Raw genomic sequence first — 25,195 nt, 5'->3', positions numbered from 1 at the left:
CAAGAATATATAGTCTTTGGATCCTCTGCGCCACGTTGACCATCTGTTCTTACAAACGAGCGGTCCTGATGTCTTCGCTCAGACCACTGGTTTCTACGTACGCACTATCCTACAACCATCGTCACGCGTGGCGTCCGTCCAATGGAGAAGGAGGGAACCACCGAAAGCCATGTTGGGGGCATACGAATTATGCGGGCGTCTTCCTCTCCTTATTATTTATTATGATTATAATTATCGTCATCATCATCATCTCAACCGTTGATATTATAAGATATAGTATAATAATGATAATAATAATAAAACGATGGCTGGGCCCTTCGCCTCCCTGCCTTCCGACGGCCATACCTTTCGGATAACACACACGACAGCCACCGAGAGAGAGGAAAGCGCATCGCTTGTTGGAAGCAATGGCCGCGGTGGCGGCTCTTCTCTCGCCTCCTTCCTCCCTCACCAATTCGTACTCGCCTATTCCCCCGCGTTTCCTCATCGCTCGGTGCGTTCGAGATCGAATTAGGGCGCTTCCCCCACCTTTGCCTCTGATGTGGTGCTGTCTGACTCTGTTGTTGGCTTTCACCTACGCAGAGATGGAAGTCGCAGTGGTCCGAGGAGGAAACGTCGAAATGGGAAGGCAAGCGCTCCTGTCGTCTGTTGTCATTGCACTACGCCGACTTCGATGAACAGCTTTCGCAGGAGGAATTTATTGCTCTCGGGCCTCTCGTCTTCCTTTGCTCTCATTCTTCCGATTTCTGGTAAGATATTCCCGTCCTTCTTGACTGCCCGTTTTCTAATGGATTTATGTTGAGTTACACATCCAGCAAAAGATACAATTTGAAGTCTGACAACGTCATATCGAAGTTGTTATTGACGGAACCAAATGGTTTTCCTTTAATTTTGCTTCCGAAGAATATATTTACATTAACTTGCTGAGCCATCACTTGTTCTACTTGAATTTTCTTTTCTACTTATATTTGTTGCGTCTCTGTAGATTTGCGTGCCTCTGTCGAATTAGATGAAGATGTGAAGATGGATTTACTGGTTGATGACATAAATGCGTATTCTTTCCTTTACCCTGTCAAATTGCCAGCTAAGAAGTTTGCTTTCAAATGGTACTTCCTTGGGTGAATCTTTTATATGTCTATACTTCTTCTGCTACATCACTTTATAGTTCACTTCCCATCTATGAGTTATATATATTGGTAATTTTAAAAAAAAATCCTAAGTTGCTGTTCTGTATCGAACAATAGCATCTGATTGGTGATCCTTCTAGTACTTCTGAATCAAGCAATAGCATCTAATCAAGTAATATCTTTCTACTAATTGAATCATATTATTAAATATTTGTTTTGTATATAAAATAGTATGTATCTTGACATAAGACACATGCATATACTAGCTCCTGATCATGGTCGGAGATTTGCAATCTACTAATACTTAATGCCTCATTTTTTTTAACATTTAATTTGATGGAGGAAGCGTAGCATCGTCAGAAGTTTTATCTAGTAATTCCCAAACAATCATGTGGACCATCTTCCCTCTTCTTTTTGTTTGTTGCTTGGTTATATTTCTGAACACCCTATGACTGATCGGATTTTGTCATGTTGAAGTTTCAGCATATAATACTAAAGGAATTATTGAAAACAGATGTAGATAATTCACTAAATTGGTTTACTTATTGCGTGTACATTCCACTTTAAGTATACAAAATTCCTTATGAACCATAAAAAGCACATTTCTCTTCATTTTCTTTGCTTTCTTTCCAATTTCTTATTCATCTTAACTTCCATTTCTTTGAGGTTTTGATTCTTCTCATTTAGTTGCATATTTGATTTGATGGCATCATGAATGCAAAATTGGAAACTCAAGCATTTACTATTGGACATACTACAGTTCGTATTGGACAGTTTGATGAATGTATATGTAATAGATCCTGAACCAGGTGTGGAGGCAATTCTGGGAGATCATTGAATGGTATAATAACTGAACAGAAAACAGTTCAAATCAATGACTGCCCTTGCAATAAAAAAATTAGCAATGAGGCTCAACACCTCTGTAACCTGAATAAAAATTCTTCCAGGCAGCCAGAGGTTTATCAACAACAAATTTAGAGGGCGCACTTAGTTTCACTAATGGTTGCTCCTTTGTGACCTGATTTACTAGGGTTCAAAGGTAAGACTGCATCTGTTGTCTCTTCTCAGACCCCACATTAGCTGGTCAGTGGGCTGCTCTTAAAAGAGTTTCAGCATCAAAAGTAGGCACTGCAGAGGTGGGGGGCCTTTGACAAAGTGGAGAGTATTGCATTGGAGGAATATGCAAGACGTGTATCGGCTGAACACAAACTATTCTGAGCCAATTGAGATGGCACGGACATGCGTGCTAAACAAGAATTAGCAATCTTTTTAATTGAATTTCAGCAAAACTAAAAATGAGAAAACAATACTTTTTCTATAAGTTTTAAGGTCTCAGGAATGCCATGTGTCTAACTGTCTAATTTCACCTTTATTAGCACTTCAAAGGTTAATATCCGCTAAAATATAATAAATTGTATTACATGGCTTTCCACCATTTCATGCAAACCTTTCATGACTCTATCTCTTCTATCTTATATTTTATTTTTATCATATATGCTTTTATATGATAAAATTAATTAATTGCATTTTATTCACCTTGTCAAATTATTAAGGATTATGGATTTGGCATGAATCTAGATCATGTGTAAGTTTATTAAGTATAGTTCATGGAACCATGCAAAATTTCATGAATTGTGAAACCAGTAGCATATACAAAATCTTGCTTATTCTCAAGTTGCTCGGGCAAGCATTATCAAATCAGATTAAGTAGCTTGATCAAATCAATCAAGTAGGAATTTGAATGGTTTTCCTACTAGTCAATGATGTCATTTATTATTTAAGCTTCAAATCTTCTGTTTACAGCGGAAAACAACATCTACAATATTCTAGATGTGTATTTTGCATCTCCAGCTCAACCCTTCTTGTTTGGTGAATCATCCACTCACTATCTGCAATGAATTGCTAAGCCAATTTCGATGTGCTGCTTTCTGTAAATTCTTTCTTTCTTCAATTTTTATCTGCCAAGTAGTGATATCTGATTTTCTAGATCCTGTTCCTTGCAAGCTATAAAGTATTATATATTGTTTTATTTAGCTGGCCACCTAGATTAACAAGAATTTTTCCATCATATCTGTTGGTTCTACCTAAGTTTAGATGGACTGAATAGTTTCTCTTTACCTATGAAGAAACACCTTGGATCGATATGCTTTGCTGCTCCTTCAGGAAGTGTCACTTTAATTTAAAGTGTCATCAAATATGTTACTAATTCTTTTCTCCTGAAATTAATTGCCTTTGCAGCATTTGATTTTTACCATTAACAACAACTCATTTTTAAGTACATGTAAAATATCCATAAAGCTTCCATAACATTCTAATCATTTTGAAGGGTAGAATCCAGAAAGCCAGAACGATACTCGTCTGCTGCACCACTATCACGTGAGTAATATATTGCACTTTTGTTTTAGGTTCTTCTTTGGAACTGTTGGGTACCAGCCAGCCACTTACAATTCTTTATTACTTCAGTAAGAAGCCCGTTTGTTTTTCAAATTTTTTAATAATTAGCACAAGTGACTAATCTTTAATGACTGCATTGTTATACAGCTGATGCACGGCAACGCATTGTGTCTGAGCGTGTCGACATGATCAATAACCTGGTCATCTCTGTCTCGGTAACTTTAATTGACTATACAAGCAGTGAACAAACTTTAAGCAATTTAAAAATGTGATTTATTCTTATTCTTCACCTAAACACAAATTCCTGTTTTCCCAGTTGCACCAATCTGTGTCAAGGATTTTTGTGGTCATGTTTTGCTTGAGGATATCCCTTAAGTCGATCAGATGCCTATCCAACTCATTGGTTTGATCTTTACTCTTGACATCCTTGTTGCAGATTGGCCCTCCCAATCCACGCTTCCTAACTTCAAATGACAAGAGTGCCTGGAAGGCAAAAGATGTTGCTGATTCTGTTTTATCTGACAAGACTGCACTGGTAGTCACTTGCTCCCTTTTTTTATCAGCTGTTGAAGCTTACATGAACTTTCTGTTCTTTTTCTTCCTGTAGTCTTTTTTTCTATACATTCCTTGTTAAAAAATTGATTTCATGCCAGATGTAATTCTTACAATGCTATTACTGTAGACGTTGAGCCAGAATGGATGCTTGTGAGCATTTTAAAGCTACCAAATGGTTGTATTTCCTTTTTCCTTTTAAATAGTTGTTTAAGTGAACTGGCTTGTCCAAACATACTCCCACTCCTGCTTATTCAATATTCTCTTGCATTTGATGTGTGTATATGTATATCTATATGTTTATATATAAAGACTTATGATGATATTCTCCGAGCTTAAAATCTATTTAATTCATTCACCTAACTTCAGGCCATTGATCACTAAGATTGAATGTGTAGTTGTAGTAACATCTCTTACAAGAAGTCTGATATAAGAAAGGAGAGCCTAGTGCATGAGGCTGCTATGAATATAGGATCTATAGGAGGGTATTTGTGCACAGCTTGCAACCAATTGGTTACTTCCATGACTCAACTTCTAGTATCCCAGGTAAAATGGAGCAATCCTTCCATAGCACTAAGGCTCGCCTTTTACTAATGTGAATGTTTTGCCACGTAAATATCAAAATGCTTGCACTAACATAGGATGACAATCTTTTCTTGCATGAAGAAGATGCTAATCACTGCACCAAAAGTAAAATTACTTGTTTGGCCATCACACGGGTGGTGTAATATTGGTTAGTTATTGTGTTTTTTATAGACATAACAACTACTTATCTTAGCAGGTGCATATTGACAACTCATATGCAACATAGTGCTTGCACTATGCAGGATAGTTGTTTGACCAAAAACTCTTGTGGTTAAGAGTCCAAATCATATTTCCTTTAAAGAACAGAAATAGTATGATAAGGTCTTGAGTCAAGTTTCATATATTCTCTAGCACATAAAAGACAATTGAACTTGAAAGTTTACTGTGGTTAGATTAAGCCTATTATAATATTTCTAGTTTCTTGGAGATCCTTTGTAACTTAGGTTATGTGTTATATGGAATATTACTTTTTATAGTTGAGCCATGGCCCCCAAAATGGTTAAAATTTTGGGCCCACTGCCGGTATATTTCTCAACATTCAACTGGATTAGTAGAAACTAATGATATTTTGTTAGGATAGACGTATATAAGATACACCTTTAGGTGCATTAGCTATTGTTTTTTATGTTATCTTAATGAAACATAGGCATGCCTTACTCTTTTTTACATTGAGTTCAAACTTCAAATACTGATTGCATTCTCCTGGTGTTTATTATTTGATATTAAACCTATTCTTTTGCAGCGTGTAACAAGTGGTCAGCGCATGGCTGAGAGTTCTGTTCTTGATTCACATTCCCTTGATGTAAGCTGAGTCTGAGTTTACTAGACATGCCTCTGATTTTCTCTTTGTTCTTAAAGCCCTACTGTTTCTATGATTAATAATGATGTCAACCTATCTTGTCATTTTATGCAGGTTGGTGGTGAACCGTACTGGTATTATGAGTATCTTATACGTAAATCACCGACAAAATCTGTGAGTACTTATATATTTGGAATGAAAATACATGTTCCTCCTCTTTTCATAACTTTTATCATTCAATCAGTTAATTTCCTTCAAGTTCTTGTACTTTTGAGATTTTATGTGCTAATCTTGATTACTGATATTTTCTCAGGCACAAGAACCAAATCTTTTTAGGCACAACGTGGCCTCAACTGCTGAGCGAGATGGTATTAATCATTGTCCTTCTGACAAGGCTATTTGAGTATTCATGTTTCTTCTAACTGTATATGTTAACCATTGCCTGCTGGATGTGCTTTGAGCTTAATAATATGCTAGACATTTGACTACTTTCTTTATTCAGTTTTTTTGGAATGTGCTTCTGCTCATTTTAACCTTCTTTGAGCAATAAATAAGTACAAAAAGTGCATAGGTGTAGCCGACCTGTTCTTTAAGAGCTTTGTATTTCAGGAAGTGCTTCATTCTAAGTATATCTCATGGCACTTTGTTTTCAATTGTAAATGACATCCTGTTTCCCTTTCCCAGGCTATTTGTACTCTTTGAATGCATCAACTCTTAGCAAGCAGTGGGAATATGTAAGTTGCTCACTTGCATTAATACTTGTGCTCTATGAGATCTGCAGAGTTCTTAACTGTGATTTTTAATTCGAGCCATAGTCATAGTTCTGACGTTAGCAAACAATATTCATGCTCCTACTAAATTGATTGAATCAAATTGTCTCTCAACTGCAAATGCAGCTTGATATTTTGACAACATATACCCTGCCATGCAAAGTTTAATTTACTAAAGGTTGCTTGTTCTGATTCTATTGAAGAAGAAAATTGAACAAGTAACTACAGTAACAAAGTCAAATAGATGTACTGATTATGAATCTTTTCAAGTTAAATTATGATGGTTGCATGATGACACAGAAAGACAGATGGAGGGGCGGTCATCAACTAACCTAGACGCAAGTTATGATGAGCGCTTCGAAATTTTCAGTAATATATCAATAGCAGTTAGTATGAGTGATTGGTGAAGAGGATGGCAAAAATATGGTGAATATAATTGGAGAAAACATTGATAGTTATTTTGTTTGTGAACGAGGAATAGACTTCAACTGATCCAGATGTGAGCTATAAGAGGTACTTCGAAGGACTTGCAGTAATAAAGGCAAAGTGACAGTGATCAATAATGATGCCTCCAAACCTGATTATGCTAAATAATGATGCCTAATAAAGGCAAAGTGACAGAGATCAATAGAAACCTGGACCTCATAATCTCATGAATTGTTTGCATGCCAAAATTTCTTCAAACATATGGTGGGTGTTTCTTATAATATTCTGTTTGTTATGAGCAGAGAATGTATATAGACATCCATCTAACAACAAAACAAATTTATTAGTTTGATGGTTGTCCTGCGGCTCCTGCCTATTAGTATCACATATTGTGAAAACTAAAGTTGTGTTTATGTCTAGAACCTGAAGCGTGTCCTATCGGAGAATGAATGCAGTATTCATATTATGCTGTTGACATTTGACCAATTGATGTTATTATTCACTTGATGCAACCGATAGGTTGCAGGTAGAATTTTCTCAAGCTCCTAACCACTGAACATTTGGATCTGATGCAGTTGGGTCCTTTTCTACAAAAAACTGTGGCATCTTTTCGCCTTCTTCCTCCTACAGAGAATTATGTTCCTCCATACAAGGATCCTTGGAGATTTTGGTAACAGTGTTTCTTATACTTTGGTATACAGATTTATCTCCTATGAAGGGGAAATAATTTGCATTGTCCTTAGATGCATATCTTTTTTTCCCTCGGCTAATGACTTTTCACTTCCTATTGTCCAGGTAGATGTAGAATTTGAGCGGTTGACGAAAATTGGTCTTTACGAAGAAGGAGAAATATCATCCTTTGTTCCGCCAACTATTTGGTCATCATGCTTTATTTTAGAAGTAACAAGTTAACTCATTGGCAGACTACTGGACTTGTTCGTTTCGGCGATGCCAACCATGACAAGAGTGCAAGAAGAATCATGGATGATATGGAGCAGTGAACGGTTCCAGATTTTCTTTTCTTTTCTTTTATCGAGTCTGTTGCATAATTCGAGATATTTATTTGCTTCAATCAATTTCTGGAGCTTCTATTGTTGAAGTTTATTGTTCCTCAACAGTCTTGCATGATATCTTTTATGATGAGGTCCTCTTCATTTTCAATCTGAAATTGTGTGATATGATAAATTCTTGGGCATCTTATATCTTCCCAAAAATTTAATTGGATTGTTTCGTTGTCAGAGTCCGATTAGACTTGAAAAAACATTCTTAACCTTGGATTATCTCAAGAACAGGTTTATAGCTCGGTAATAACATTGTGGAAACCTCACTCCTATTGACCAATAAACTGAATCACCCACCAAAATTTGAACAGCAATTGGAGAAATGTCATACACTGATACACTTTTACGGCTATCCTGATGTGTTAGTTTTATCACAATACAGAGTGATAGTGTTATTTGCATAAGAATCATCCTTTTGATATGAGTAAGAAGCCTTATGGATCTATGGTCCTTGATTCCTGTAGGGAAAAATGGCATGCAGAGACTGCCTCATTCACCGAAAGAAAGACCCACTCTTCTCCTATCAGTTCAATGTACTTTGCCAATACCAACTTCTCTGCAACCTGCAGCCTGGGATTTGCTAACACCACCTGCAAAACAAAGTGCAAACAGCATCCCTTCAGTGAACAAGAAATTTGCATGCCTTTCTGGTGTCAGTGCTTGTAACCCTACCCTGATCTGTCTTCTCTCAAGGTTCCTGTAGACCTCTTGTAGCATGCCAATCCCAGTATTATCGATGGTTGTTACTCCTAGAACATACCAAATTAATTCAGCCTAAAAGCCAATAAGATCACACCAAGAATGGATCCAAAGCAACTGTGACTTACCACCCAAGTCAAGAATAAGATAATGCAACTCCTCCCCATTCTTGTTGGCAATGCTCTCTTCTGTTTCTATCCATCTTAAGATCCTACTCTCATAACGAAAAGAAGAGATCAGCTATCATCAGCGTAAACAAGTTGAAGACAAGGTCAAGGCTTTATGTTTACCTCTCTCTGGAATAGCTGGCATTTGCATAGTAGAGAGGTGAACTCATCTTTAAGACGAGCATGTTGGGAATGCCAACACAGTCTGGATATTGCTCTATGTCACGATACATGTCAGTCCCTGCTATGTTCCCAAGCTTGCAAGTGTTTGGCCTCGCCACATACAGGAGCGCTCTTATCACCGACAAGCCCACCTGCTCAACATGGCTTAGCAAAGAAGAAGATGATTCACTGTTTCTAAAAGAAAGAAATGAGATTGCATTGGGTACTTACTGAAACCATAAGACCAATGATCATGCTGAAAAATATGACGCCAAAGAAAGCAGCCATGCAAATGACGAAGTCAAACTTGTCCACCTTGAACAGATGATGAGCCTTTTCATACTCGATCAAGCCAATCATGGCGACAGTGATGATCGCTGATAAAGACACCAGCGGGGTGTACTTGAAGAGAGGCGCTAAGAACAACAAAACTAGCATCATGCAGATCGACATGATCACATTGGACATTGCAGTCTTACATCCTGCATCGAAGTTGACCGCTGACTTGGAAAAAGGACCTGTACGAAAGGTACGAATTCAAGGAACATATATTTTAGATGGTGTATCTATGTGAAGACCTATAAACATATGAGGATAAAAGGATTTACCAGTTGTTAGATAGCAAGAAAACCAAGACCCAACAATGTTCATCATCCCAAAGGCTATCATCTCTTTGTTCCCATCAATTTGTTCATTTTTTAGCATTGCCAGACTCCTTCCGACTGCTATTCCTTCCTGAAATAAGCTGGTGAATGGTCAAAACCTGAGAAGAAAAGTACGTAAAACACAGAATCATTGTTATCTTGTCCTTTTACCGATAGTGCAAGGAAACCAGTAACCAAGCCTGCTTTCAGAAGAACACTGAAGTATTCAGAGTGAAACTTCAAATGTGTCATGGAAATAGGGTTCAGCCCTTTCTTCAAGGGACCAACCTGCAAGAATCACATATTATATATCTAGTTTCAGATCATTATACTTCGTATATACCATAAAAAACACGTATACTTTAATCAAAGCAATTAAGAACGACACTTAACTATATGGATTCCATGTTCCTCCCCATGCACAAGATAAGCAAAAACACCTCCTAATACGACCACCAGCAATGGAGCAATAGCTGGCACCCAAAACAATCTTGGAACTTTTGCTTTCTGTATAAATCCGAAAAAAAAATTACACAAAAAAAATGTGACAGTAAAAGTAATAAAGAATGAAAGAAAGGAAAAAGGAATAAAGAACACTATACACTGAGAAGTGCCCACTTACCACATACTTGCTCAGAAACAACAAGCCGATAAAGCATACCCCAACGAGCACACTCTCCCATCTCCACTGAGAATATAGAGGCAAAAGTTAGCCAATGTCCTAAAAACAAATTAAAATAAGTACAGAAATAAAGTGAGAAGAAAACGAAAAAGTTTATTCTACTTTTGGCTAAGAGGATCTATAATTAATCATGAGCTCCAATAATAAAGATTTAGGATATTTTACCTAAATGGGAGTATAGGACGACAACTATGATGATCATGGGTGAAGGCAACGATGGACGAGCGATGACAAAGGTCAAAGATATTTGGTAGAAAGCAAAGGAGTATTTTTGTCAGGTTGATAAGGAAAAGATATCGTGAGATAAAAATCAATTATAGATTAAAAACCTAATAATAATTTTTTTTAATGTAAAATACCCCAAGATTTATTTTTGCTTATGTCAGTTAATTCAATTCTATTAAGCAGCATTAGCTAAATCTATCCGTATCATCATGAATACTGAAACACTACGACAACAAATATTCTTCTTTTATTTTGAAAAAAATTAAATTATATTTATGGTTTTGGGAGCATTGACAACTCATCATTCCAAATTTGATATGTTGACAGATACCTTGAATGGTGTGTGACAGATACTTTGAATGGTGTGTCCAGATCCTTAAATGTAAATAATTATAGACCATGATAATATAGTGATTAAAATTAAGATTTTTGGTATGTGAAGATAGAATATGTTTCTTTCACTTAATGTATAAGATTCAATCTAGAATGATTATGATACTACATGAGATCATTTATTTAATCCTCTTTTCAGTCTCTTCTCATGCATAAATATTCTCTTGTGTGGCTTAATCAACTCTCACTATATTAGTTAGGGTAGGTGATATGATCATTCGGTTCTCAATTGTAACCTGATTTTGATTAGAATGAATTGATAGGACTAATACATTTGTTAGATTGGATTTCAAACAAGAGAAAAGGAGGGAGGAGTTCCTTCTATTCGATTCTTCTCTATTAATCTCCATTAAAGAGATTCTCATTATTTTTTCCCATAACCCCGTGAATCTAACCATTCGATCTATTTAGAATTTGAAGACACCACATACATAACATTAAGATCAACAGAGAGTCTAAATAGGATCTGCGAGATGAATCTACTGACCTCGCTTGTGTGGGAGAAAACGAAGTGCAACACTGAGACGACATCAGTCTTGGTGGTGAAGTGTTTCAATCCAAGCACTCCCTTGAGCTGCTGCATGATGACTATGATCGCCGTTCCCCCCATGAAACCGGTGATGGTCGAACGCGATAAGAAGTCCACCAGTATCCCCAGCCTGCGGTCGATCATTCATCTCAGAGCTCTCTCGAGTTGGTATAAATTCCACGGCCGAAGACATTACCATCCTTACCTGAAGATCCCCAGAGCCACTTCAAAGACCCCGGTGAAGAAGGCTGCGGTGAAGAACAGATTCATGTATAGGTCCGGGTTCTCGATGGCCGAAACCTGACTTCCTATCATCGAAGCCAGTAACAGCGAGACTGACGCTACGTTTCCGACCGCCAAGTTCATGGAGCTACCGAATATGCCGTAGATCAGCGGTGGCACGAAGCTCACATCTGTGACGCAAACATAGACGTATATGAGTGTCGCATCGGTACTCTCTGTTGGTGCCACCAGCGGAAGTCCACTACTTACAGAGGCCGACGACGGGAGGAAGGTTGGCGAGACGGGCGTAACTGATGCCCTGCGGGATGGCGAGGGTGGCGATGGTGATGCCGGCCAGGAGGTCCGACCGGAACTTGGCGAGGGTGTATCTCGGAGCCCATTCTAGCATGGGTACCAAGTACTTCGCCAGGCTGCATGCGGCGGCGCAACCCGACTGGTGCTTCAGTTGGCGGAACGGGTCGTCCGGCAAGAACGTCTCCTTGAGATCGGATCGGAACGACGCGAAGGACGATCTTGGGTTGGTGAGATTCACTTTCTTGCGGTGGTGCTGCTGCTGCTGCTGCGGCAGTTCCAACATTTCCATCTTAACCAAAGACTGAGAGAGTCAGGAAAGAAGAGAAGGAAAAAAGGTGCTGCTACAAAGAGAGAGGTCAGATATTGCTCTATATATAGAGAGAGAGAAAGAGAAAGTATGGGTGCGGTGGGAGTGGGTGAGAAGATTGTTGTGGGATTGGGTATTGATGGTAGCAATGCAAAAAAGTTATGGGTTGGTGAGGTCCACCTCAGGAATTCTCGCAGCCTGGACACCGCTAATTGATCTTAAATTGGATAGTTCAATGGAAAGACGAATAAGAACTTCCAGAAGAAGTATTCGGTTACATATGTACTTATTCTTAATTTGGTAAAGAAGTATTAGATTCCATATATACGTACCCTTAATTCGGTACTTATTGAGGATGATTAGAGGCATGCGTTATGGATCTCATGCCCGCCTGCTGCATTCGCATCCGCATCCGCATGCGCCGCATTCGGTCGTGACTTAAGTTGCGAGTTAGGCTTTCCTTCTTTTTATTATTTAAGAACAAAAAATTCTAATAAAAATCTCACCAGATGTGCATGCAACATAGAAGAAAAATTCAAAGGAAATGAATCCTTTCAGAACAATCCAATTAGCTTTCATGATAGATCTTATATTTCTTTGATAACACAAGAATCAGTAGGTCAATAGCCAAGGCTTTCCTTTTTATTTGGTGGGTTAAGTTTTGCGTCACTTCAGAATAGCATAAAAGAACAGACACAGTAAATAGATTCGGAGGGACACATGAAACCTATGTGGAATAAGAATCCTATATGCTCTCCGATTTGGAAGGATAAAACTCACATATAATAACCCGGATTACGTGTATGGTTAATATCCATTAGGAATAAAGAGATCGGCTTTGCATTCGGCAACAAACAAAGATCCATAGAATAATATGATGAGGTCAAAGATGATGGGATATAAGTGGACTGCCATCATAGGCAGCTTTGTCGGAGGCAGTGGACATGGAAACTGCATGCGATTATGAGTTACCACTCGAGCACTTATACAGGTTGAGTGTATCTAAGAAGAACATACTGAGAACGTGTGTGTGTTATATACCATCTGCAGTACACATACTGAAGAAGAGTATTCAGGTAGTCACAGAACCATATCAGTGTTCCTAAAGCATGCATGAAATAAAATGCTTTACGAAGGGCTGTATATGAAATCCTAAAGGAACTATCACATGAACTCGCAAGAATTCTAGTTGGCTTTTCGGATGAAAACGGGCCAAGAGCTTAGACCAAGTAAAGTCTTTCAAGCATGTTCAACATGCATGGGAAGAGCCAAACTGCTGCACGCAAGAAAAAGTGAGAAGATCCAACTTGCCACCCAAACAAATTTTTATTGAGAGGCCAGCAGTAGGAATATATGGAGAAGCAAAGTTAAAGCTTGGATTCTTGTTCTCCTTCTGGCATTAACGATTGCTTTATCTTAAAGAAAAAGACTGTGTCGACCTATCTGATTAGAGCCTATCCAGATCATAAACATATATCCACTGAAATCGCTGCAATCATGATTATACTTTCTCCATAAACTCCAAATCACTTGGAAGGAAAAGACCTTCTTCTCCAAGATTCTATATCTCAACTTCGTGATGGAGGAGAGAATAGACCACGGTTGAAATACCCCAACATAATCAACAAGTGAAAGCAGATCTGTGATGTTCCTTTGTTGCCTGTCCACTTTGGAAGACAAGACATGGGAAGGAAGAAATATATGCCTAGATTTTGATTGGAAGGCTTTTCACATGCTTTTTAAAAGCTCTTTAAGAGCTTCCAAAGGTGGATTTGCCGCATGATTACTTAGTGAGGCCCTCACGAATGTGCCTTCCTCGGTTAAGCACAGATCTTTGCACCAAACCAATTACGCCCTCCTCGACAGTGCATCCCACTTAAGCGGTGAGGTAAGGTTTCACATTTGCACGTAAAGTCGACGTGTGAATCCGTAAGCTTGTGAAGACTTGAAGATCACAGTCTGGGAAATGTTCACTAAGATGATCAAGATATTGATTATTGAATTGTTCTTAGTCAGATCGATAAATCTTTAAGTTTTGCTAAAGTTTATTATGCTCATCGGATCATCTTCTATATATTTCCAATCACGCCTTATTACTTCTAAAAAATAAGATCATCAATTCAACCAAAAAATTAAGCTTCCAAGTATCTAACTCTTTCAATCCTTAGTGGTCCATCTTTTTTCATCTCATACACATGAATGATAAGTCAACAAGATTAACGTCAAATCATAGTATGTTATGATCATTTTGTTTGAATTTTATTAATAATGATGTGTATTAGTCTATGGTAAAACTCAAAGTTTGATTACTTAGAGAATTTGTTTTCTAATTATAATTTGCCTTTAGATTGTTCATGTACAATTTTGTATTTGTTGATCAATAAAAACAAACTATACCTCTGTTCTATTACTCTATGCTTCTCCCTCCATTTAACAATGTAGTAGTAACATATCTATCTATAAAACCAAAAAAATATAATAGAGTAATAAAACCCACAGCTTGTTACTATTTCTACCCTTGTTTTATTAACAACAGTAATGGATGGCCTCTGAGAATTTTATCAACCTATTATTTTATATTTTGATAGTCGATATAATTATTGTAACATTTGGGTGGAGATCGTATCGGGGAAAAGTATTGACGTATGATAGAATAAGTAGTCGAAACAAAAAACAAGACAAGGATAAAAATTAAAATATTAAACGTAAAAAGAATATTATTTTCAAGAAATTTATCATTTGATCCACGGATAAGTCAAAATAGAATGAGGATGTTAAGACATGAGAATATTATTTTCAATTTCATAATGTCTGCTAAAATAATATCACCATCAAGCAATGTATTCAATATATCTAAATTGTAATGACCATTTAAAATCAAAGAGCTAGTAGGAGCATAAAAATTCATGAAATCAAGATTTACAAAAGTCAATTTAAGTAAAATAAAGAGTATCAAAAATCATTACATGAGATATTAACCATCCCCAATCAAATGGAAGAAACCAATCTAGAGATGATCTATAGCATTGAGAAAGAGGGTCAAGATCAAGAGGCATTAGCTGAATGCATAATATTTTAGGGGTAGGTTAGGGGGTGTTTGACTCGGACAATAATATTCCATATAGTGACAAAAGTGTTCAAGTATTAAAATAGTGAATATCTTGAATACCTAATTTTTTCTGTTTATTTATTATAAATTATCTTGAATCATTTTTTTTTAATTGTTAAGGATAGAAAAGACATCCAAAAAATAGATAAAATGTGAATACGAACCTAATTGAATATAGGAATAGTGAACAGAGATACATTTGATATTTCAGAGACTATAATTTGAAATATAATTATTTCTATACAAAAGTTAAGAAATACCCTACTTTTAAGTATGATTTAAACTATTAATTTATATAATTGAAAGCAATCAATTAAATTTATGATGAAATCTAAAAGTCGATATCTAATTTATATTATTAAGTAACAATATAAGGAAGATCGATCTATTTATATTATAAAAATATATTTAAAAGATAAATTATAAATTATATTTGAAGGACCAAAAATATGAATTATCACAGAAATAAGAAAAATAAAATTGCTAAATAAAAAATCAAATAATGGTGTATTATGTCAAAATAAATTAGATAATACTTTAAAGAGGATGGCAAAATCTTAGTAGTCGCTGTACGATAAGATACGGGTCGGATCCGCATCGGGTTCCGGGTATGTCCGCTACACCGACGCCTGCGTTTCTCGCAGGCGCAGTAGTTCTCTCGGAGGATGAGTTGCTCGTGATCTCTTCCGCTCGCTCGAGTTCTTAGGGTGGTTGCCGAGGCAGCAGCCCAAAGAATATGGCGGCCAGAAGGAGGAAGTCCGGAGGTTTGCCGAGCGTTGTGGTGCCCTCATATAACTGTGCAAGCGGAGCAGGACTGGGAGCTCTAAAACCGCCTCGGACCGTCCTTCTTTCGATCTAAGTCTTTCGAGCAGGAGGTGCGATCTGACTCCACCGAATCGCGGGATCTTATTGAGGAAGTCGGGTTCTTGCCAAGCAAGGTAGGAAATTTAATGGATTGCGATCGAGTTTCGCAGTGTTATTATCATCATTTTTCTGTTTGATGAAATGAGGCTTTGCCCTGAATGCTTGATCGAAGGGTCCCAGTCATTTCTTCTTGAATGGTCATACTTGATAAGTAGAGACCCTAGTTATTGCATATGGGGAGATCATGAGACGTTTCGCAAATTGACATGATTGCTAGAACATGTAGTAACGGATGGTGGAGATGAATCCGAAATGATGTATTTGGAAGAAAGGAGGAAAATATCAAAGAGATAGGATCATGGAGCTTTAGCAGTTTTCTGAATTAGTTTTAAGGAAAATAAAAAAAATGTTTAAGGAAGAAGGAAGAATAATAATCATACAGAAAAGGAAAAGAAAGTTACATGATTGGTTAACCAACACACACATTAGCAATTGTCTAAATTAATCTTCTTTCCTTGAAATAAGTTACTTTGCTGAAATTTTGTTTCATATGTTAGTTGTATTGACTGCCACTTCCAACCCAATAGTTTCATGCTGAAACATCGTGTTTCTCTGAAAAGCTGAAATTGAAAACTTGTTGGAAAGCTAAATGGCTGTATTTTTTCTACAAATACACAGAAGGATGATGCCTGTTCTGGAAATTTTGTACTTATTATGAACATTTACATCTTCAAATGAATTTAGTAGAAATTTGTTTCAGTGTACAATTATTTGTATCTCCTAAATCTGGTAACTTACAAGGTGGTTGTGTGTCTACGCAGTTCTGATAAGCATCTAATGTGACCTCCATAGTCAACATTTTTAGTGTGGCTCTTGTTGTCGATGATTAGTTTCAGTTTTACTTTAGCATTTTATTGCGACACACTAGTGAACCCTAAGGAGGATTTGAAAAAGAACAATAGGCACTTATACTGTACCTTTTGCAAGGATGTGTAACCACTGTCTGTGTATAGCTGGGTCTTGAACTCTTCTTTTATTGTTATTGTTTAGGATTTTTTTTTTGCTGTATAATCAATCAATTTAAGCTAAAACGTACATTCGTGAACCTAAATTCAGTTGTGAGATTGAGATGAAGAAGGAGATGGAACAATTAAAGATTGCATGAATGTTCTTTGCAACAAAAACTCTGCTAACTTAACAAAGTCACGGGATTAGTGCCACATAATTTTCCTTGAAGCTTCTTTATCAAGTAGTTTTTTTGTATTTGTAAACTCTGCTAACTTTTCTGGTCCTGAAGGCTGAATTAAGAATTTTAGCTGGAGTGCAAAATGAGTTACTACTTCTTTCTGAGGCTTCTTCACATGATACTTATGCTTTGAAGGTTCAAACTTCAAAGTAAGCTTTGTTTCAGTAGCAGCTACTGTGGAAGTTTTCTTTGACAGTATTATGTACCTTGGCCATACTTAGCTTGAAGGTAAGAAATAAACCCCATAAGGACTGTTAGAGTGGCATGTATATGAAAATATTTCTTGAAGGAAGAACTTATTAAATAAATCCTTGCCAAATCTCTTTGGTAGTTTTTTCTTGTCAGGTACAGATTTAGCATTGTACAAGCTCCTGTTGCGAGCAAAATACAGAGCAATCTGAGTACTTGCTATGTGATTGTATTCTGAACAACTCTGTTTCATCACACTAATTCATTCTTGTACTCAGTGAAATGACATGCTTCAACTGCCTCTTTGACCGAAAGAAATACAGCTTGTTCCCCTATTAGATCAAGATACTTTGATGACTTCAACTTCTCTGTAATCTCTATCCTAGGATTTGTCAAAGCGATCTGCAAGGCAATGTAAAGAGCTTAGTTATAGTAAATGGAAAGTAAACAAGTTACTAGGTTCTACTGATTAGGTTTACCTTGATTCCTCTTCTGTCAACATATCTATGGACCTCTGCTAGCATGCTGATTCCAGTATTGTCAATGGAGGTCACTCCTATCATAGAACATGCATAAATTTGTGTGATTAGTTCCATCAAGTACAAATGTGTTTTTCATACAAAATTGTTTATTCTTCTTTTGTCAATCAAGTAGGATGAAAAGCTTGCATCATTCTTTTCATTCCATTAAAATCTCTAACATATGCTATTAAACAATTTACAAATCCATTAATGCTACAGTAAGGATTAATAACCAAATTTACATCTTTCTATCGTTTTGGTTCAAGTTCCTTTTGGGTGTCAAGGTAGCTCACATTACATGCCTACCAGTCCATATGCAAAAATTGGCCCATCCAAAAGTTCATAAGCAAACAGCCCTAAGTCAAGAATTTGAGGCAAGTTGACCTTGGATTTTGATGGCTAAATCCCTTTCAATTATATTAATGTATGCTGATTTTTTTTCTCCATCCTAATTTTTTGACCTAGATGATTATAAAGTTTTTTACATTCATTTTATGGATGAAACTTTGATCAAGGATTGGCAAAACTCTTACTAAGGCATGCAGTTGGTTTTGTTTAAGGGTCTTACTTTCAACTGTTCTGGAAGAAAACATAAGTTATATAAATGTTTGACCATCTTTATATTCTTATTGTTAATCCTCATCTCTAATGTCTGGATCAAATTCAAAATGATAGGCATTGCAACACCTGATCACTGAGAGCCCGGCTTAGGTCATCTTCAAGATGGTGTATGAAGCCCTTCAAGTATCATGGAGAATAAAGTAAGCAGCCATTCAAATGAGACTTACCACTCATGTCCAAGATAAGGTACTGCAGATTTACTTCACCCTTCCTAGCGATGGCATCTTCCTCTTCTATCCATCTCAAGATCCTAGTTTTGGTAAAAACAAGAGATGAGCTTGAACCAAGCTTTGATAGATCCTCAACTATCTCAGGTCCATGACATCTTTTCCTTACCTCTCTCTCAGATAGCCAGTGCTTGCATAGTAGATAGGAGAACCCAGTTTCAAAATCAAAATGTTAGGGAAAAGAACTGAGTCTGGATATTGCTCCACATCACAATAAGCTTCAGTTCCCTTTATGTTTCCGAGCTTGCAAGTAGTTGGTCGTGCCACATATAATAATGCCCTCAGTATTGACAGACCTACCTGTACAAGAAGGTAATATAGAAAACATGGTTGATATGGACAAAAGATGATGATGATATAGAAATAGTTTGGGCAGCCAATTGATTCGTCTTTAATCAATTCCTTTATGATCAAACAGCCAAGAAAGGGAGAAGTTAACTTGTGCATAGGAGTCTTACTGAAGCCAAAAGTCCAACAGTCATGCTGAAAAATATGACACCAAAGAAAGCTGCCACGCAAATGACAAAGTCAAACTTGTCCACCTCGAGAAGGCGGTGAGCTTCTTCAAACTTAATGAGCCCAGTCATGGCAACGATGATGATTGCTGATAGGGCTACTAGAGGAGTGTATTTGAAGAGAGGTGCCAAGAACAACAGCACCACCATGATGCACATTGACATGACCACATTTGACATCGCCGTCTTGCATCCTGCATGGAAGTTAACTGCTGACCTGGAAAAAGGACCTGTAATATAAGCGTTGCATTATTCATCAAAAATTTATTTGAAAAACCATTATTAATCTAACATATCTCTTGTTTGTTCAGACTGTAAAGTGTTCTGATTACAAAAAAAATTCCAAGGACAGATTTGCTTGGTAAATATTGTATGCATCTTAAGATTTTTATTCTATAAAAACTCCTGTGTGTTTTGGAATAAAATACATTAAGAAGATAGATATATCTGAGATGACTTTGTATCTTATTATTTCCACATAATGAATAATATAGGTTTCTTTCTACGAAATGTCGAGCCAAATTATTTTGGAATTTTCGTTTACAATTGTTGGTTTCCGTAATTGTTCTTTATATACCAAAGTTTTCTTCTTTGTGAGTATAAAAATATCAAACTTTATCGAAAAATCTAATCTCACATGAAAAAACATTTTATATATAAGAGGAAAATAAGATCGAGAATGAAGCATTCACCAGTGGTGAGATAGCATGAGAAACAAGAGCCGATGATGTTCATCATCCCAAAAGCTATCATCTCTTTGTTCCCATCTACTTGTTCATTTTTCATCGTTGCCAGACTTCTTCCAACTGCTATTCCTTCCTAAAACAAGAGCATAAAAAGGTTAATAAATAAACGTGCTTGCTTGCACAATAATTCTAATTAAGATTTAAGGAAGCCGAAATCATTATGATCGTGTACTTTACCGAAAGAGCTAGGAAACCAGAAATCAAGACTGCTTTCAAGAGAACACCGTGATATTTAGACTCGAACTTCAAATGTGATATGGAAATAGGATTTAATCCTTTATTCACAGTGCCAACCTGCAAGAATCACGAACAGCTTCACACCAAGTGCCCAAACCTTTGTTTATTTATAGACATAGTAAAATGAGAACTTCCAAGAAAGCTCAAAGTTTCTCTAAGAGACTTCACCAGCATGTATCTATAGAAGAACTACAAGAAATGAGAAAAGAACGAAGAAGATTACAGATATGTGGAATGGTTTGGATCAACACTTAACTATAAGGATGCCATGGTCTTCGGCATGTATAAGATAGGCAAAAAGACCTCCCAAAACGACCACCAGCAAAGGAGCGATGGCCGGCAACCAGAACAACCTTGGAACCTTTGCTCTCTGTGTAGATTACGAAGAACATATATCAACTGTGAAAAGCTGATCATGATGGTCAATGGAGTAATTAATGAAGAGAAGGAAGGAAGAAAAGCACAGTAGATTTGGCTATATATTTCCTCGCTCACCGTATGCCTACAGAGAAGCAACAAGATAACTAAGCACGTCCCAAAAACCGCACTCTCCCATCTCCACTGAAACACCAAAGATAACCAATTGAGAGAGAAACACCAAAGATAAGGTGACTTAAGGAAACTAATGAAGTTTAGTGTCGAGAAAATGACATCGACGCTCCCATCTTATCCCCATAAGATGTGAATTCCATAAGGTAAAAGTATATGCTAAAACTCAAACTTCAATTGGATTCATCAGTTAAATAAACAAAATTAAAGAACTGAATTCTTAACCACTCGAATAATTAATCAGAACATTTGAGTCTTAAAAAGATCGAAATGTCTTTATTTTTTATTTATTAAGAATGCTTCTCTCATCCTTGTATTTGATTTTATTATGTAAATGAAATTTTATAATATTATTTGTATATTTATATTTTAGCATGTTTTATGATTTGACTGATCGACTCAATAGTTCAACCAAGTCTTTCTTCATGGAATCAAATGGTCGGTCCAATCTTATTAGCTTAACAAGTTTGAGCAAAACCATTATTTACTCTCTTTAAATATGAAGCCATAAGTTAGGATTGATAATTAAAATTTTGTTCATAAGAATTGAAGAAATAAAGGATTAATTGCTCTTTAAATACACATATCTCTCAAAGATTTATGATTTTAATGTGTGATGTGGACGAAAAATAGCTCGAATGTTTGTGAGATTTATTTTAATGCTTTTATATGAGAAAATATGGAAAGAGATTTGGGTTAACTCAAGAAAAAGTTTTTGGATAAAATATGTCGAATCATATAAATTTATATTTTATTACGGCTGATTCAACGATTCTTTCTTTGTCGGAATCCTTCCTCCCAAAAACGAATCTTTGGATCCCTGGATGGATTCGCCGCACTAACCTCCTCCCTGTGGGAGATGATGGAACCCAAAACAGAGACCACATCGGTCTTGGTGGTGAAGTGTCTCATTCCGAGCACTCCCTTCAGCTGCTGCATGATGACTACTATCGCCGTCCCTCCCATGAACCCGGTAATGGTCGACCGTGAGAAGAACTCCACCAGGATCCCGAGCCTGAGATCAAGCGCTCGTTCAGCAAGAGCTTCTTTGTGTGTGTATGTGTGTCTATAGATACTCTCACCTAAAGATCCCCAACGTGGCTTCGAAGATCCCCGTGAAGAAGGCGGCTTTGAAGAACATATGCTTGTACAGTTCCGGGCTCTCCAACGGCGATATTTCACTTCCTATGACAGACCCAAGAAACAGAGAGACCGCGGCCGTGTTTCCCACCGCCAAGTTCGTCGAGCTACCGAACACCACATAGACCAGTGGCGGCACAAAGCTCGAATCTGCGATGTGAAGAGCCACGGTAATGCCGGTCCGATGAGTGCAAAGCAGTAACATTGAAATCCAACTAGCATTTCGTGAGAGAGAGAGAGAGAGAGGACTTACAGAGACCAACGATGGGGTGAAGGTTGGCGAGACGGGCGTAGCTGATGCCTTGGGGGACGGCGAGGCTGGCGATGGTGATGCCGGCGAGAAGGTCGGCCTGAAGCTTGGCGAGGGTGTACTTGGGTGCCCACTCCAATACGGGAACGAAGTACTTCACCAAGCTGCCTGCGGCGGCGCACCCCGACTGGTGCTCCAGATGCCGAAATGGATCGTCAGGCAAGAACGTCTCCTTGAGGTCGGACCGGAATGATCTGAAGAAGGAGCCTCTCTTCTCCAAGTTCACCTCGTTACGGTGCTCTCCCAACGTTCCCATCGAAAGAAGACGACGAACCGTGATCGGGTCTCTCAAGCGCCAAGGGAAGAGGGGGATCGAGCTTGTGTGTCATCTCCTCTAGCAGTACGAGTATAAATCGACAACACGTGGGACCGTGATGATCGTGAGCTGAGGCCGTCCCCGGGCATCACCTGAAGAGCTCCCTGACCGCGACGTTATCAGGCTCAGGATGGCGAGCAATCTCTCTCAGGGATGAGAAAAGTCTTGTCAGGGGATCCTTCGTCATTGACGTCTCAGTCGCCAGTTCATGTGTGTGCCCGTCGCACGGCGCAATCACGGGTCGGATGACATCAGACGATGCGTGGCTCTCACCGTCGGTGGACGAGAGAGCCACTCTGATGGTTCGTTGATGGCATGCGGTGAGTGGTGTTTTGCGGGGGAAGTACGTTCCGGGGAGGCACAGGAATATAAGAGAGTATATCCAAATGGAACACGGAAGTATGAACCGACGCTTCATTGCAAGTAACATCTCTCACTCTCAGTTATTTCCGTTTTAGCTTGTCGAAATTGTCGTGCGCTACCGATGGCATCATGAAACTCTAATATGAGGTTCCGTAAGTGTCGAAGAGAGAAGAAAAGAGAACTCGCAAGTTGGGTGCTTGTGTTCTTCTTCTTCTTCCTGCTGGGAAATCTGCAGAGTCGATAAATTTTGATGACGATATCTACCAGTTAGAAGTGCGTGGTATTCATGGAAAGAAGAAATCGGTCAAACATGGAGAAAAGACGAATACGAGATCAGAACGTACTCCGTTTCGCCTCCGTGCTGTCGTTTTCGGGTTTGAAGACGATGTGCGTTGATCACGAAATCCAAGTTCTGTTGGCAGGACATGCCGAATGCACGTACGCAAATTTAATAAGTCAATGAAAAGAACAAAACCATAGCTATTAGACCACTGCAAGTTCTAAGTGGGAGTCCTCCACCTAATCCAAGGAAAAATAGGTGCACAAGTTGGTGAGATACAAAACGAGTGTTCTTTGAGTCTAGGTTTAGTTTCATATAATTTCAAAGCTATGGATTGAGTGCCACATAATTTTTAGCGAAACACCTGTCTCAAGAAAAGATAATATATTACCAAAGTAATTTGTACATCCTAAGTTTTGGATATCAGTAACTCGTGCATCCTCGAAGGAAGCTTCAGCTTATCACTTCTGCCTCCATTTCAATCGGGTGAATTCCACCTTGTTTGGCTTGAAACAGTCGCTCCTTAATAGCAGCCAACCCATTATAACAGCTTCATGTCTTACAATAATTTACAACCTGCAAAAATAAAAACACCATTAGAATCTCGGACCAGAAAGTCTGCCCCACCCTCCTGCAATTGATACAGATACGAGCCATTAGCCATTATAACAGTTATTCATGTCTTACAAGAATTTACTACCTGCAAAAATAAACACTCCATTAGAATCTCGGTCCAGAAAGTCTGCCCCACCCTCCTGCGATTGATAGAGATACGAGCCATTAGCATTAAGATTAAACCAATCTTGCTGAGGTTTAGTCCAAGCCATCCTGATAGTATTTATCTAACAAGTTAATCCCTGAGATACAAACATAGTTTTACAACTGGATTCATAGGCAACAGTTCTAAAGAAGATATTAGTTGGAGTGACTTCAACTCTTAAGGAAAGACATTTCATTTCTGACCTTCCAAATTGGGTAGAGCCCATATACTATCAACTGCTCCTAGGTTTAAGCAACTTTGTTACACAATTTGACTTGCTTTCTCGAGCCATTTGCCAACATACAAAGTACAGCCAGACTTAATATAGAAAAGAGATAAAAACACATTTAGCAACAGTTTTAGAGAATTATTTAAGTTGACATGCAGCTATAGTTTGATCCGTGGAGCCGTGGACGCGACTGTTTCCACACATTAGACTGAGACAGATTACCAATGTCCTGGTAATGTATATACTCATCACCGCTTTATGGATGGCTCAAAGCACATTAGTCAACTTGCTCTACTGGCAATTGCATGTGATCGGTTCTACTCTCTTTTAGTTTTTATGTACCAAAACTGATGCGATCCTTCAAGAATAAAACCAGAGAAAGACATGCTTTTTTCACCTCCAGAACATGGATTACAAAGAGACTCGCCTACAAAAGAAGCCCTAGTAAGAGACCTAGATGGTGATTTATGCCATCACTCCACAGCCTATCCTTCATGGGCGTCTAAAGCACTCAGAAAGAAAGCAATCAATTCCTCCTCAAAGCTTCAGCTCAATAAGAAAGGACTGAACAAACTTGCTACCAGCAACAATGTAATGTGCAGATGATTAGAAAAAGAAAGAACAAAAAATATAAATCCAAAGCAATGTTTATAAGTTCATATTTATCTCTCTCCATTGTAATCTCTCTGTAGCTTTCCCGAGTTATAAGTGCATAAATCGACATGGTATTCATGATCATCAGAAGCATGGTCAAACAAGGAGCAATAATGAACACGAGTACAGAGCCTAGTTCAATACTGTTAAATAAACGCATTACCTTTTTTATGGTGCTTCAATAGCTTCTTGTTTCCTTAACATTTGTCGATCATGCAACCATTCTTTTCCACCAAGTTAATGACATCCTGGAAACACAC

General features: G+C 37.8%; 4 protein-coding genes and 1 long non-coding RNA gene across 10 annotated transcripts in view; 2 read left to right on the top strand and 3 right to left on the bottom strand.

Annotated features, from left to right (window-relative positions):
• The first annotated feature begins 308 nt into the window (after positions 1-308).
• On the top strand, positions 309-7,814 carry LOC135585116 (psbP domain-containing protein 5, chloroplastic-like). 5 transcript variants are annotated; one of them, XM_065100266.1, is made up of 12 exons: positions 310-493; positions 583-749; positions 986-1,106; positions 3,454-3,503; positions 3,669-3,736; positions 3,958-4,056; positions 5,401-5,460; positions 5,572-5,631; positions 5,771-5,825; positions 6,142-6,191; positions 7,229-7,323; positions 7,453-7,814. In XM_065100266.1, coding segments are annotated over exons 1-12 (912 nt in total). In that variant the 5' UTR covers positions 310-407; the 3' UTR covers positions 7,454-7,814. The 5 variants fall into 5 exon arrangements, with proteins under 5 accessions (XP_064956339.1, XP_064956338.1, XP_064956337.1 ...); XM_065100265.1 differs by having other exon boundaries at positions 7,229-7,346; XM_065100263.1 differs by having other exon boundaries at positions 7,229-7,346; positions 7,449-7,814.
• Positions 7,815-8,013: 199 nt separating this feature from the next.
• Positions 8,014-12,091, bottom strand: LOC103974722 (probable sulfate transporter 3.5). Its single transcript, XM_009389596.3, has 12 exons — positions 11,708-12,091; positions 11,421-11,628; positions 11,174-11,345; positions 10,009-10,074; positions 9,780-9,893; positions 9,558-9,674; positions 9,351-9,477; positions 8,974-9,260; positions 8,704-8,894; positions 8,542-8,624; positions 8,387-8,463; positions 8,014-8,304 (listed from the first exon to the last, which is right to left on the bottom strand). Exons 1-12 carry the CDS (start codon positions 12,039-12,041, stop codon positions 8,149-8,151), a joined length of 1,932 nt encoding a protein of 643 aa, XP_009387871.2. The 5' UTR covers positions 12,042-12,091; the 3' UTR covers positions 8,014-8,148.
• Positions 12,092-15,796: 3,705 nt separating this feature from the next.
• On the top strand, positions 15,797-19,717 carry LOC103974725 (uncharacterized). Its single transcript, XR_010485314.1, has 2 exons — positions 15,797-16,106; positions 18,664-19,717. It is a non-coding gene; the product is annotated as an uncharacterized LOC103974725 (long non-coding RNA).
• LOC135581839 (probable sulfate transporter 3.5) lies at positions 17,546-22,674 on the bottom strand. Of its 2 annotated transcripts, XM_065100260.1 has the most exons (12): positions 22,277-22,674; positions 21,966-22,173; positions 21,727-21,898; positions 20,830-20,895; positions 20,591-20,704; positions 20,275-20,391; positions 20,044-20,170; positions 19,295-19,581; positions 18,946-19,136; positions 18,777-18,859; positions 17,947-18,023; positions 17,546-17,869 (listed from the first exon to the last, which is right to left on the bottom strand). In XM_065100260.1, exons 1-12 carry the CDS (start codon positions 22,587-22,589, stop codon positions 17,720-17,722), a joined length of 1,905 nt encoding a protein of 634 aa, XP_064956332.1. In that variant the 5' UTR covers positions 22,590-22,674; the 3' UTR covers positions 17,546-17,719. The 2 variants fall into 2 exon arrangements, with proteins under 2 accessions (XP_064956332.1, XP_064956333.1); XM_065100261.1 differs by lacking the exons at positions 20,591-20,704; positions 20,830-20,895.
• Positions 22,675-23,661: 987 nt separating this feature from the next.
• The window catches only part of LOC103979610 (uncharacterized), a 45,944-nt gene continuing 44,410 nt past the window's right edge, over positions 23,662-25,195 (bottom strand). The window contains exons 37-39 of the transcript XR_010485313.1: positions 25,099-25,183; positions 23,993-24,047; positions 23,662-23,868 (exon numbers count right to left, since the gene is read on the bottom strand). The gene's annotated coding sequence lies outside the window, so the exon portion shown is untranslated. The remainder of the gene's footprint in view (positions 23,869-23,992; positions 24,048-25,098; positions 25,184-25,195) is intronic.

This window comes from Musa acuminata, chromosome BXJ2-3 (genome assembly GCF_036884655.1).
Source record: "Musa acuminata AAA Group cultivar baxijiao chromosome BXJ2-3, Cavendish_Baxijiao_AAA, whole genome shotgun sequence".
Classification (NCBI taxonomy): Eukaryota; Viridiplantae; Streptophyta; class Magnoliopsida; order Zingiberales; family Musaceae; genus Musa; species Musa acuminata.
Note: the sequence above shows the minus strand (reverse complement) of the source record. Positions and strands in the feature narration are given on the sequence as shown.

Bases quoted from the DNA above. Each gene is read 5' to 3' on its own strand.
- LOC135585116 (XM_065100265.1), top strand. From the start codon at position 408: ATGGCCGCGGTGGCGGCTCTTCTCTCGCCTCCTTCCTCCCTCACCAAT. The intron at 3,504-3,668 runs GTGAGTAATATA...ATTGTTATACAG, and splicing joins GTCTGCTGCACCACTATCAC to CTGATGCACGGCAACGCATT. The intron at 5,461-5,571 runs GTAAGCTGAGTC...CATTTTATGCAG, and splicing joins TTGATTCACATTCCCTTGAT to GTTGGTGGTGAACCGTACTG.
- LOC135581839 (XM_065100260.1), bottom strand. From the start codon at position 22,589: ATGGGAACGTTGGGAGAGCACCGTAACGAGGTGAACTTGGAGAAGAGA. The intron at 20,171-20,274 runs GTAAAGTACACG...CTCTTGTTTTAG, and splicing joins CTGGTTTCCTAGCTCTTTCG to GAAGGAATAGCAGTTGGAAG. The intron at 18,024-18,776 runs GTAAGTCTCATT...GTTCTATGATAG, and splicing joins CCTTATCTTGGACATGAGTG to GAGTGACCTCCATTGACAAT.
- LOC103974722 (XM_009389596.3), bottom strand. From the start codon at position 12,041: ATGGAAATGTTGGAACTGCCGCAGCAGCAGCAGCAGCACCACCGCAAG. The intron at 8,895-8,973 runs GTAAGTACCCAA...CATGTTGAGCAG, and splicing joins TCATTGGTCTTATGGTTTCA to GTGGGCTTGTCGGTGATAAG. The intron at 8,625-8,703 runs GTAAACATAAAG...TTATGAGAGTAG, and splicing joins GCCAGCTATTCCAGAGAGAG to GATCTTAAGATGGATAGAAA.